Source organism: Gigantopelta aegis, chromosome 7 (assembly GCF_016097555.1).
Source record: "Gigantopelta aegis isolate Gae_Host chromosome 7, Gae_host_genome, whole genome shotgun sequence".
NCBI classification, from domain to species: Eukaryota; Metazoa; Mollusca; class Gastropoda; order Neomphalida; family Peltospiridae; genus Gigantopelta; species Gigantopelta aegis.
In genome coordinates, this window is record NC_054705.1 from 32,909,871 (window position 1) to 32,923,793 (window position 13,923).

The 13,923-nt window shown below is 40.8% G+C and overlaps 1 protein-coding gene across 2 annotated transcripts in view; it reads right to left on the reverse strand.

The window, feature by feature from the left end:
- Positions 1 to 12,275, reverse strand: part of LOC121377759 — a 40,242-nt gene extending 27,967 nt beyond the window's left edge. For both annotated transcript variants that reach the window (XM_041505848.1, XM_041505847.1), the window contains exons 1-2: positions 11,821 to 12,275; positions 757 to 1,063 (exon numbers count right to left, since the gene is read on the reverse strand). In XM_041505848.1, coding sequence (XP_041361782.1) covers positions 757 to 1,063; positions 11,821 to 11,925 — 412 coding nt within the window. In that variant the 5' untranslated portion in view covers positions 11,926 to 12,275. The remainder of the gene's footprint in view (positions 1 to 756; positions 1,064 to 11,820) is intronic.
- Positions 12,276 to 13,923: the final 1,648 nt, after the last annotated feature.

Here is a 13,923-nt window from a genome sequence, read left to right on the forward strand (position 1 = left end):
GGAGAGGATTAAGAAATCTTTATTTGTGGGAACTAAGGGGAAAAGGGCACATAGACCAACTCGTGAAAAGGGCAAACCCCCCACCCACCCAAAACCAAAAAAACAAGTGGCACTTGATTATATGTAGGGGGAATGGGTCCCTTGTCCTCCACCCCAGATCTACCTAAGCTCCTTTTATTAGACAGACAGACAGACAGACACACAGACAAACAATACACATACTGGTATTTTAATTACAAAATAAATAAATTTTAAAATCTCAAAATAATGTTCATATTTGTCCTGCTCCTGTGAGTACGTACATGTAGTACTGATATTTTAATTACAACATAAATAAAACCTTGCTTTTTAAGGTGTGCAGTGTGAAAAACAGCGCACGTTACACTCAATAAATGGCGCACGTAAAATAGATGGGTATATTTATTTCCACTGTTTACAAAAATCAACAGTTTTTATAGCTCATTTACATGTAGCTGATTGGAAGGTCCTTTTATTAAAACAATAAAAATTAAAAACATGGCAGTGGCTTCCATGCAGTCGTTTAACTGGTATTTCTCTTTGTTGGACAAATTGGGAAATACTGGTTTAATAAAAAAAATTGTAGACGTACCAGTCAAAATCCAATCGGTGCTACTCTGCCTATTTTTATTTATTTTGGAGAGTGATTTTTCACTCGCCTTAGCATATTGAGGTGTGCGATTTTCCACTCTGCTATAATTTTCAAAAACCATAGATCGATAAATTAAAAAGTCTCACCATAATGTTCGTATTTGTCCTGCTCCTGTGAGTACTCGTACTGATATTTCAGTAACAGCTCCAGCCAGCTGTCCTCTTCGTCCTGGTTCTCGGCGAGCATGGAGAAACAGTCGTCCTTCGTGTAGAGCGCAATCGCGAAACTGTGCTTACTGTCCGACTTCTTGTTGATGTTGAAGCACGTGTGGATGTGGATGCTGCGTTTCGGCGCCTGGCCGTTGCGGAACTTCTTCTCGCTGTCGTAGTACTCCAGGCGCGCCGGCCCGCTGCTGCTCGTAGAACGCAGGACAAAGAATTTCTTCTTCATGGTCTGAGGGGAAAAAAAGGCGAAATGGATAATATGTCTGTGTGTGTGTGTGTGTCTGTCTGTCTGTCTGTCTGTCTGTCTGATAAAAGGAGCTGAGGTAGATATGGGGGTGGGGTGGAGGACAAGGGACCCATTCCCCTTACATATAATAAAGTGCCACTTTTGTTTCTGAGTTGGGTTGGGGTTTTTTGGTTGCCCTTTTCACGAGTTGGTCTATGTACCCGTCCCCCTTAGTTCCCACCAAAAAAGATTTCTTAATCCGCTCCTTAAGGGGAATGTAGAAGCATTTGTCATTTGCCATCTTTGGGCGGGTACAAAGTGAGGCATGGTAGACTATCTAGACACTTTTCAGGCATTTTCACTATTTTCAGGGCAGTTTTTTTCATTAAAGAAAAAGAACAATTAGTTAGACTACTGAGGCCTGGTGCTGCACCATGCTAAAACAAGCTAGCAAAAAACACTAGGATTCCGAAAAAAAAATCCAGATAATTTCAATATCGAGTCAGGTACCGAGATTGTCCTTAGGTTTAGGGTGCACCACCATTGATATATCCAGGGGTTCCAGATTATGGTAGCCCAACTCCCATGCATGGCTAGTGATACTCAGTGTTCGGCTAGTAACTAACTACTATGCTCAATGGCTAGTGATACTCAGTGTTCGGCTAGTAACTACTATGCTCAATGGCTAGTGATACTCAGTGTTCGGCTAGTAACTAACTACTATGCTCAATGGCTAGTGATACTCAATGTTCGGCTAGTATAACTAACTACTATGCTCAATGGCTAGTGATACTCAATGTTCGGCTAGTAACTAAATACTATGCTCAATGGCTAGTGATACTCAATGTTCGGCTAGTATAACTAACTACTATGCTCAATGGCTAGTGATACTCAATGTTCGGCTAGTAACTAAATACTATGCTCAATGGCTAGTGATACTCAATGTTCGGCTAGTAACTAACTACTATGCTCAATGGCTAGTGATACTCAATGTTCGGCTAGTAACTAACTACTATGCTCAATGGCTAGTGATACTCAATGTTCGGCTAGTAACTAACTACTATGCTCAATGGCTAGTGAAGGAAGGAAGGAAATGTTTTATTTAACGACGCACTTAATACATTTTATTTACGGTTATATGGCATCAGATATATGGTTAAGGACCACATAGAGAGAGAGAGTTGTGTCGTTAAACAAAACAAACTTTTAACTTTCATAACGGAAGGAAGGAAGGAAATGTTTTATTTAACGACGCAATCAACACATTCTATTTTAAGGTTATATGGCATCAGACATATGGTTAAGGACCACACAGATATTGAGAGAGGAAACCCGCTGTCACCACTTCATGGGCTACTCTTTTCGATTAGCAGCAAGGGATCTTTTATATGCACCATCCCACAAACAATACTGAACAAGCATGTACAGCGCTGCAAAGTACTCACCCGCTCGCCAGATGGGAGTAAAAACATTTACGGACGATTTAAAAAATGCAGCTACACCACCAGCCCATGCAACGGTCTATCTGTCTTTTTGGTTTCATTTGCCACGTGATGTTGATCACTTACCAAGTGTTATTAATAATGTTTTATGAATATATCTATATGTTTCATTTGAAGTGAAGACACTATATTATAATATTGTTAATAATGTATAGTTCTATAGACTAGCGGACTAGTAGAAATTCTGGTGGGCTAGTGAAGTTTAGTTGGTTCTGGTCCATCGGGCTAGACAAACATTTTCTATTTTTGCACCCCTGTGCATGTACATGTATATGATAATTGTTATTTATTATTGGGTACCAGACGTTTCGCCCCCAAGCTAGAACAGTTCGCCCCCTGTATGTCAGTTTGCCCATACCCCAATATTATGTCAGGTAATAAAAATTATTTTCAAGGTTGTTTGTTTTTTGGTTATGTGCACACAAGTGTGATTGTTTGTTTGCACTGAAGATAAAGAAAAGCGAACACATCTAGTCTGTTAAAATATTAAAATAAACATATATTAACACCACAAGTATCACATTTAATACAAAAGAGATTTGATTAACTTGGTTTAAAGGTTAGCCATGGAACTATAACTTATTTGTACATGTATACAGATCGCAATGTAGGTGACATTCACCATGCCCTTTCTTTACTACAAGAAAGGAATGGAAATGTTTTATTTAACAATGCACTCAACACATTTTATTTACGGTTATATGGCATCAGACATGTGGTTATAAGGACCACACAGATATTGGGAGAGGAAACCCGCTGTCGCCACTTCATGGGCTACTCTTTACGATTAGCAGCACGGGATCTTTTATATGCACCATCCCACAAACAGGATAGTACATACCACGGCCTTTGTTACACCAGTTGTGGAGCGCTGGCTGGAACGAGAAATAGCACAATGGGTCCACCGATGGGGATCGATCCTAGACTGACTGCGCATCAAGCGAACGCTTTACCACTGGGCTACGTCCCGCCCTTTCTTTACTACAGAGTGGGATAAATGAATGAGGTAAAATTTCTGTAATTACTGTAAATTAGGAAATGTTCACAACATAAAATGTTAGCAAAATTAACAAGGCCACACAAGACACTATTTTATGGCGCTATAAACTTAAAGATTTACAACAGACTGTTCCGAAAATCTTTTGTACGATTGTTTTGTCTGTTATTAACTGAAGACACAACAATGCAGTGTTCGAGATTAAAATTTTGAGGCAGTATCCCAGTTGGATATTAACATTTCAAAATCTGGTATCCCACCTGAGAATTTAGTATTATATGGCATCCCGGTGGGATACTGGATTCTTAAAGTCTGGTATCCAAAATTAAATTCTGGTATCCCCGGGATATCGGGATACCGTTAATCTCGAACACTGCAATGGTTATATACATGTATATATATATATATATATATATGCTACTTATTAAACCAAAAGGATAGCAAACAATAGTTAGTTAGCATGCACGTAATTACTGCAATTTTCGACTAAATTCAAGATATCTGTAATTAAAGCTGCATAACGTCAAGATTCGTCAAAAACGTTATTTCAGCTCATCCTACAACTTAAGCTTATATAAATGTTTTTTTCGTTTTAGATACATGTATGATGCCCTCGCTAAAGTCTATGCCTCTAATATGTCACCTATTTGATTTCGCTAAATTTTAAGATTCAGGGATGTGAGAGGGGCTGGAACAAAAAAGCTTACTGCGGCCGGGGTCCAGGGGCCACTCAAGGGCCCCTGAAGGAAAATTGTTGTTTGCAACCCCTGGAACTGCCAAAAATTGCATTCAATGCTAACAAATCTAAACTGGTTATAACTTATAAGCCACACATCATGTGAAAACATGCAAATGAATCATGTGTTGTCAACAGTATTGAACATCATGTTTTTGGGTTTTTTTAGACGAAATGGAAAAGCACATTTACGCATTTCCGCGTAGCTCTCACATCCCCAGGGCTTCTAGATTATGGTAGCCCCACTCCCATGGCTAGTGATATTTAAGGTGGGGCTAGTAAATAACTACTATTGCCATGCCCGACGGCTAGTGAATTTTTTTTGTCAAATGTTGCAGTTAAATCTATCTGTTATATAAACTGGCCTCGGTGGAGTCGTGGTTAGCCATCGGTTTACAGGCTGGTAGGTACTGGGTTTGGATCCCAGTCGAGGCATGGGTTTTTTTAATCCAGATACAGACTCCAAACCCTGAGTGAGTGCTCTGCAAGGCTCAATGGGTAGGTGTAAACCACTTGCACCGACCAGTGATCCATAACTGGTTCGACAAAGGCCATGATTTGTGCTATCCTGCCTGTGGGAAGCGCAAATAAAAGATCCTTTGCTGCCTGTCATAAAAGAGTAGCCTATGTGGCGACAGCGGGTTTCCTCTCAAAATCTGTGTGGTCCTTAACCATATGTCCGACGCCATATAACCGTAAATAAAGTGTGTTGTTATATAAAACATTTCTTTCTTTCTGTTATATAACTTTATATCCAAAAGAATTGCAGGTTTGTAGATCAACTAAATTTAATTTCCATTTTCACAGGTTGAAACTAAGGGTTGCACCTTTAAGCATCAAGAAGAAGAAGTTTGTTTTGTTTAATGACACCACTAGAGCAATTGATTAATTAATCATCAGCTATTGGATGACAAACATTTGGTAATTATAGTCATCAGAGGAAATCCGCTACATTTTTCCTAATGCAGCAAGGGATCTTTTATATGCCCTTTCCGACAGACAGGAAAGCACATACCATGGCCTTTGTCCAGTTGTGGTTAAGTATCAAGAAGATATAAACAACATCTGAAAACGCATGCACCAATTATTGATTACTATATATATGAACATGAATTGCAGTCAGCCTAGATCAAAGGGCTTTTGACTTAGCAATACCTGTTGTGTCACAGCCATGAGCGTACAGGCTTCCAATGTTTTTGTAAGAGGGACGGGGGTGAGGGGAGGCTGATTTTTGCCCGAATTAAATGAAAATGGCTGCATACGCATAAAATTATACAGCTATATAGGGTTTTAAATGTATAACTACTCATTGTTACATCGATTACAACTAATACTGTGGGTAGAATTATGGAAATACATGGTGAAAAGGTTTCAAGCCAGCTCATTTTGCCCGAATATATGTCGTTTTTTAGCCTGAATTCTAGGACTTGCTCGAGCACTAGGGGGGCAGTTGACCCCCCGCACCCCACCCCCGTTCCCCCATCTCATACACTTTAATGGTCACAGCTGTACATAGTCAGGATTTAAGCTGTCACTCACAATATTTATTATCAAAAGTTGGAATATGGCACTCGAGTCACTGTCTTGGACAGACAGCCCAGAAAGGTGAGGTGCGTGTGTATGACAGCGTGCTTGAAATTTAATTGGATATAAGCACGAAACTTTAAGTTGAAATGAAATGGAATAAATATTATGGCAAATATATTGCATTATTAATTTTAAGTGACATTAACCTGTTCGTGTTTGTACTCGAATGACGCCGTGGACAGCCGTATTATGACATCATGAAGCAGTGTTACTTTATTTACGTTGTTATATTATAATATGGAACGTTATTATCATCTAATTTCTTTATCATCTGCCCTGCTCCCACCCCACCCCAGAACAAAAATCCTAGCTAATACCTATGGCCTTGGTGTATATTTCATAGTCGGGGTGATTTCTAGGCCTGTAACCTGTTTTATGTTAAAACTGTCAATTTCGCCGACCAAAGGGTTGGTAAGTAGGTCTGATCTGTGTCTAAAATACACAGCTTCCTAAATCGGATACCACAGATCATTAGTTGGATCACGTTTTAGATCACTCATTGTACAAAACTAACAGGATGTTGACAAGTACAAATGCTAAAGAAAAATTGTGACCTACCTTCAAATAGGGGTATCGGGTTCCTTCTTGTTGTGTTTGTACTAGTCATTGACATATAAGTTTAATCTCGTAAGTGCACTAAAACATGATCCAACTAACGGTATATGGCATCAGAAAGAAAGAAATGTTTTATTTAACGACGCACTCAACACATTTTATTTACGGTTATATGGCGTCAGACATATGGTTAAGGACCACACAGATCCCGAGAGGAAACCCGCTGTCGCCACTTCATGGGCTACTCTTTCCGATTAGCAGCAAGGGATTTTTTATTTGCGCTTCCCACAGGCAGGATAGCACAAACCATGGCCTTTGTTGAACCAGTTATGGATCACTGGTCGGTGCAAGTGGTTTACACCTACCCACTGAGCCTTGCGGAGCACTCACTCAGGGTTTGGAGTCGGTAGCTGGATTAAAAATATCATGCCTCGACTGGGATCCGAACCCAGTACCTACCAGCCTGTAGACCGATGGCCTGCCACGATGCCGGTAAACTGGTTATAACTTATAAGCCACACATCATGTGAAAACATGCAAATGACCGATGGCCTAACCACGACGCCGGTGTATATGGCATCAGAGTTAGGATACTGTGTGTGTTTTAGACACAGTACTTACCGACCGTTGGTCAGCGAAATTGTCCAGATGGAAAAGACCCACATTGCTATTTTTTGTGGTAAATTCCTCACTTATAACACGAGTACATCTTTAAAATATAAATATGTCAGGGCTAGCTCTGGCACTCACCAAATTCGAATTTTGAAAGCAGATGGCAAATTTTATTTTTATTTGGCGAAATAATTTTATCTTATAACTGACAATTTTTTGAAAATAACTGTTGATTTCTGCAATTTTTTAAGTTTAACTGACAATTTGGCGGAATATTTTTGCTCACCGAGAGCTAGCCTTGTACAGTATGTCATACATAATTTAACTAATTAGGTCACGGTGTATGTACATTATACTAGTGGGGGTGTTTATGCAACATACTGGGGCAGCTATAGTAGGTATATAGTAATAGTAATAGTGGCATGCAGTGCAACGTCACATCCATGACGTTATGTAATTATAACAGCACAGTGCACACCGTCATGTTACGAGCGGGTTAAACAATATGACCCCAGGATCACATCACTTACATTTTACATATAAAAACGTAGTCCGTTTCATAATTTTGATTTCTTGTTACTGTTGTGAACTGGTAGTGTGTTGAAGGCAAACTGACATGGGGGTGGGGGGGGGGGGGGGGGGGGGGGGGGGGAGGTGCTTCTTGTTACTGTTGTGAACTGGTAGTGTGTTGAAGCCAAACTGACCTGGGGCAAACAGGACCGGGGCGAAATGTCAGGTATTCTTTATTTTGATATTTACTGAGCTCTGCACAATTTCCGGCTTTTGGAGGGAAGTGGTTGGAATTTCATTATCGATTATAACTGAGTTGTACATACCAACTAATCAACTATTGATTGAACAATCAGTTAGAATTATGTTAACTTGCGAATTATCTGAATTATTGAGACTATGCAGTGTCGTGTTCACGTGGTTAGACCTAGCCTGAGTACTCTTTGACTGTAAGAGAGCTAGACGGACATTTGGACAGTTATGATGCTCATATCCGTCAGAGACCAATCTATATATCTCTGCCTAACAAACGGTAGTCAAAGAAAGAAAGAAAGAAATGTTTTATTTAATGACGCACTCAACACATTTTATCTACGGTTATATGGCGTCAGACATATGGTGAAGGACCACACAGATTTTGAGAGGAAACCCGCTGTCGCCACTACATGGGCTACTCTTCCGATTAGCAGCAAGGGATCTTTTATTTGCGCTTCCCACAGGCAGGATAGCACAAACCATGGCCTTTGTTGAATCAGTTATGGTTCACTGGTCGGTGCAAGTGGTTTACACCTACCCATTGAGCCTTGCGGAGCACTCACTCAGGGTTTGGAGTCGGTATCTGGATTAAAAATCCCATGCCTCGACCGGGATCTGAACCCAGTACCTACCAGCCTGTAGACCGATGGCCTAACCACGCCGCCACCGAGGCCGGTCGGTAGTCAAAGACAACAATCCTATGGTTGATATTAGATGCCTTTACCGGTGGACCCATTGGGCTATTTCTCGTTCCAACCAGCACATGCACCACGACTGGTATATCAAAGGCTGTGGTATGTACTACCCTGTCTGTGGAATGGTGCATATAAAAGATCCCTTGCTGTTAATGGAAAAGAATAGCCTATGAAGTGGCGACAGCAGGTTTCCTCTCTCATTATCTGTGTGGTCCTTAACCATATGTTTGACGCCATGTAACCGTAAATAAAATGTGTTGAGTGTGTTGTTAAATAAAACATTTCTTTCTTTCTTTAAATACTTTTACATCGATCATTTTTTAATTCCTTGATAACAAATATTTTACATATTAATCACTAATACACACACTACAGGAAGAAACCCGACAGCACCCCCTTTCAATAATATTATGGTTAAATACGTAAGTGCTGATCGAATTACACCATCCAGGGCTCACACAGGGCTTCTAGATCATGGTAGCCCCACTCCCATGGCTAGTGATATTCAGTGTTGGGCTAGTAAATAACTACTATTGCCATGCCCGACAGGGCTTCTAGATCATGGTAGCCCCACTCCCATGGCTAGTGATATTCAGTGTTGGGCTAGTAAATAAATACTATTGCCATGCCAGACAGGGCTTCTAGATTATGGTAGCCCCACTCCCATGGCTAGTGATATTCAGTGTTGGGCTAGTAAATAACTACTATTGCCATGCCCGACAAGAGCTTCTAGATCATGGTAGCCCCACTCCCATGGCTAGTGATATTCAGTGTTGGGCTAGTAAATAACTACTATTGCCATGCCCGACAAGAGCTTCTAGATCATGGTAGCCCCACTCCCATGGCTAGTGATATTCAGTGTTGGGCTAGTAAATAACTACTATTGCCATGCCCGACAAGAGCTTCTAGATCATGGTAGCCCCACTCCCATGGCTAGTGATATTCAGTGTTGGGCTAGTAAATAACTACTATTGCCATGCCAGACAGGGCTTCTAGATTATGGTAGCCCCACTCCCATGGCTAGTGATATTCAGTGTTGGGCTAGTAAATAACTACTATTGCCATGCCAGACAGGGCTTCTAGATTATGGTAGCCCCACTCCCATGGCTAGTGATATTCAGTGTTGGGCTAGTAAATAACTACTATTGCCATGCCAGACAGGGCTTCTAGATTATGGTAGCCCCACTCCCATGGCTAGTGATATTCAGTGTTGGGCTAGTAAATAATTACTATTGCCATGCCAGACAGGGCTTCTAGATTATGGTAGCCCCACTCCCATGGCTAGTGATATTCAGTGTTGGGCTAGTAAATAACTACTATTGCCATGCCAGACAGGGCTTCTAGATTATGGTAGCCCCACTCCCATGGCTAGTGATATTCAGTGTTGGGCTAGTAAATAACTACTATTGCCATGCCAGACAGGGCTTCTAGATTATGGTAGCCCCACTCCCATGGCTAGTGATATTCAGTGTTGGGCTAGTAAATAACTACTATTGCCATGCCAGACAGGGCTTCTAGATTATGGTAGCCCCACTCCCATGGCTAGTGATATTCAGTGTTGGGCTAGTAAATAACTACTATTGCCATGCCAGACAGGGCTTCTAGATTATGGTAGCCCCACTCCCATGGCTAGTGATATTCAGTGTTGGGCTAGTAAATAACTACTATTGCCATGCCAGACAGGGCTTCTAGATTATGGTAGCCCCATCCCATGGCTAGTGATATTCAGTGTTGGGCTAGTAAATAACTACTATTGCCATGCCAGACAGGGCTTCTAGATTATGGTAGCCCCACTCCCATGGCTAGTGATATTCAGTGTTGGGCTAGTAAATAACTACTATTGCCATGCCAGACAGGGCTTCTAGATTATGGTAGCCCCACTCCCATGGCTAGTGATATTCAGTGTTGGGCTAGTAAATAACTACTATTGCCATGCCAGACAGGGCTTCTAGATTATGGTAGCCCCACTCCCATGGCTAGTGATATTCAGTGTTGGGCTAGTAAATAACTACTATTGCCATGCCAGACAGGGCTTCTAGATTATGGTAGCCCCACTCCCATGGCTAGTGATATTCAGTGTTGGGCTAGTAAATAATTACTATTGCCATGCCAGACAGGGCTTCTAGATTATGGTAGCCCCACTCCCATGGCTAGTGATATTCAGTGTTGGGCTAGTAAATAATTACTATAACTAGCCCAACGGCTAGTGGAAAAACTCTTGTCAAATGCTGCATTTAAATATTTTTTTAAAATATGAATATCCTGCCCCCTCTTTCCACCCCAATCTAAGGATTCTTAAGGTCAATCTTCCTCTTTAGGTGACATATCTGATTATTACTATTAGTAAAATTGTATTTAAAGTAGGGCTAGTGAATTTTTAATCATGGCTAGTACATTTTTAAAATCACTGACCCCATGGCTAGTGGATTTTTATAAAATTGTAGAAGCCCTGGCTCACACTAGAACAAATTCTGGTGTAGCCAATTTTCAAATATATAGAGTATTTCTTTGAAAATTATTAAAAAGTGGTTAATTTAAAGAATATTTTATTAGCCAAAGACTAAATGTTGTAGCCACTCTGTATAAAAATTAGCCATTGGCTAATTTGGCCATGTACAGGGTGAGCCCTGAGGTCCATCATGGAAGCGTTCAGTGTCATGGCAAATCGGCATGAGTTCAACCCGTATACCCTCCCTTCAATGGTTAGGGTAGTTTTAGGGATAAGGTTAGGGTTAATTCATCAAGATAAACGTCTCCGGGACAATATTCATTATTGTGATGTTTATTGCTGTGCCGATAAATGTCAAAATTAAAAAAACCGGACCATAGATGTTTACGTTCACCTTGGTGAAGTAGGGTTAGTCTTTAGAGCCTTTGATATAGATCGGTACGGGTCGAACTATTTCCGGAAAATCTAGTGTATCCTTTTTGGCTATTTTTCTGTGAACATCTATATAGACCCTGCCCCTACCCAACATATGATTATATCTGGGTTAGGATTAATTAACTGCATTTTATATTTTGACCTAATTAACTTAGGGAACAGGTAGTACTCTTTTCCCACCAATATGATCTACCACAAGAATGACAGCATATGTATTTGGGTCAATAAACTATTCAGTTAATCACAAAATGTGCGATTTAAAAAGGGGTCGGGGTGGGGGGGGGGGGGGGGGGGGGGGGGGGGGCGGACTTTAATATACAATTCTCTATCGATGTAAGCAGATAATACACCCCTGCATGAATCATGAACAAAAATCAGTATGTAGACTAACCAACACATTTATCAGGTCATTTTAATAATAATATACCTTTAATTTCTTCAGAATTCCCATCTTCTTGATATCAGAGCCGGGCATCTCAAAACCCGACTGTCTAAATCCGCTCCCATGCTGACCATCAATTCTCGACGACATGGCGTGTTGTTGTTGTTGTTGTTCTTATAATGATAATCGCTGGCTAGCGGGTGAAAAGAAACCTACGTTTTCGACGTTAATTTAGTCGTTATCGAAATTACATCGTATATAATTCATCCCCGAATGAGCTCCCATTATTTTAGTGCAAGATACGAATAACACGGCTATTAAATCGGTCAGTAACCTCACTATTTTCAGGGCAGTTGGTACAAAAATATTATTCCCCGAGGCACATTTTTATCTCTTCTAAAGAACCGAGCTGATTTTTGTACGTTAATGGAGGTACAGATACGTCTCATTTGTTTACCCTGTGCGAAGCGGAAAGCCACCACCCTGTTTCACCACTAACGACAAATTCAGCCTGTCGAATAATGTACGGGAACCACATACTCAGATATTTTACAAACTCAAGGACACTTGCAGGCTAGACTCAGCCATAGCGATCACATGGATAGTTTTTCTTGTAAACAACCTGTACGCATGCGTCGGGAGAGGTCAGCGAGGTTATTCGAAATGATCACGATAGTCACATTATTATTTAATTTTTTGCTGTGGTAATGTGTGTGTGTGTCGGCTTTATTTAAATTAATGTTTTCTAAATTCTGAATCTGTAAATATGTTTGTTTTTAAATATATTATGCGCGCGCGTGTGTGTGCGCGCGTTCACGTTTCGTATTATTACCATTACATTTAGACTAAATAATATTATTTTAGTTTTACATCATAGGCTTTTGAAGATAAGCCGGGGGGGTGGGGGGGTGGGGTGTGTAAAACATTAACTTCGCAGACCATAGCTGCATCATGATCATGCCGTGAAAATCATTAATGGTCACTAAGTTTTGAATCGGTGACGTTGAAATGGGGAAACACCCCTATAAATAGACTAGAGTTTGTCTCCGTAACCGTTATCGTAGCCTATTTCTCAATGAAAACAAAATGGATTTTGTAGACGTAGTATTAGAAACACATGAATGACCAGAAACACTTCGAATGTATGGGAATGGAGATTCAAAACAATAAAATCTAAGTAATGTTTGATTTTGAATATCAACAGTGAAAAATGCGCCGTAGTGTTAAAAACTTTAGAGTGGCATTTCTCGTTCCAGCCAGTGCACCACGACTGATAGCCTATATCAAAGGCCGTGGTATGTGCTATCCCGTCTGTGGGATGGTGCATATAAAAGATCCCTTGCTACTAATGGAAAAATATGGGCAACCTAGGGAGACATGTCAATACCAACTAGGTCCACTTAACGAGCTACTCTCGGCTCACTAATCTACCAAAACTATACGTAGCTCCCCTTTTTTTTCTTTTGGCGGACCTTTCAAAATTGCGCCTAATTTTCTTCACAAAACTGTGCACCATTTTTCTTTGGCTAAATCCTACGGGACATTCCAAATTCCATAGCATCTTACCGCCCTCCCCGCCTGTTACCGGCCCCGGTCTGACTGCTGGTGCTCCCTTGCACATGCCAGTGCAGGCGCCTAACCCCTCCACCCCCACCCCTGTCCGGGACGGAGGAGCCGGCACCTGTGTCCAGGACAGGCGTGCGCTACAACAGCTTGCTCTGAATGTGCATGCACGTTAAACACTGACCTGACCTAATGAAAAAATGTAGCGGGTTTCCTATCTAAGACTATATGTCCAAATTCCCAAATGTTTGACATCCAACAGCCGATGATTAATAAATTAATGTGATCTAGTGGTGTCGTTAAACAAAAAAACAAACTCCTTCTTCTTTAATTTACTGCATGTTCATCCACCAGTTAGGCGTACTGGCATTTTCCGACGCGTAACCGTGTTCATGGTGGTTGTTATTGGATAGAAATAACTTGTTATACATGTAGACGTGAAATATATATAGAGGATAATAAACGAGTTACCAGTTATTATCAAATTTATGTCCCGAGTGAAATAATTTTCAGTTGTCACGAGCTTTAGCGAGTGACAAATGAAAATTATTTCACGAGGGATTTTTTGATAATAACTGGTACCGA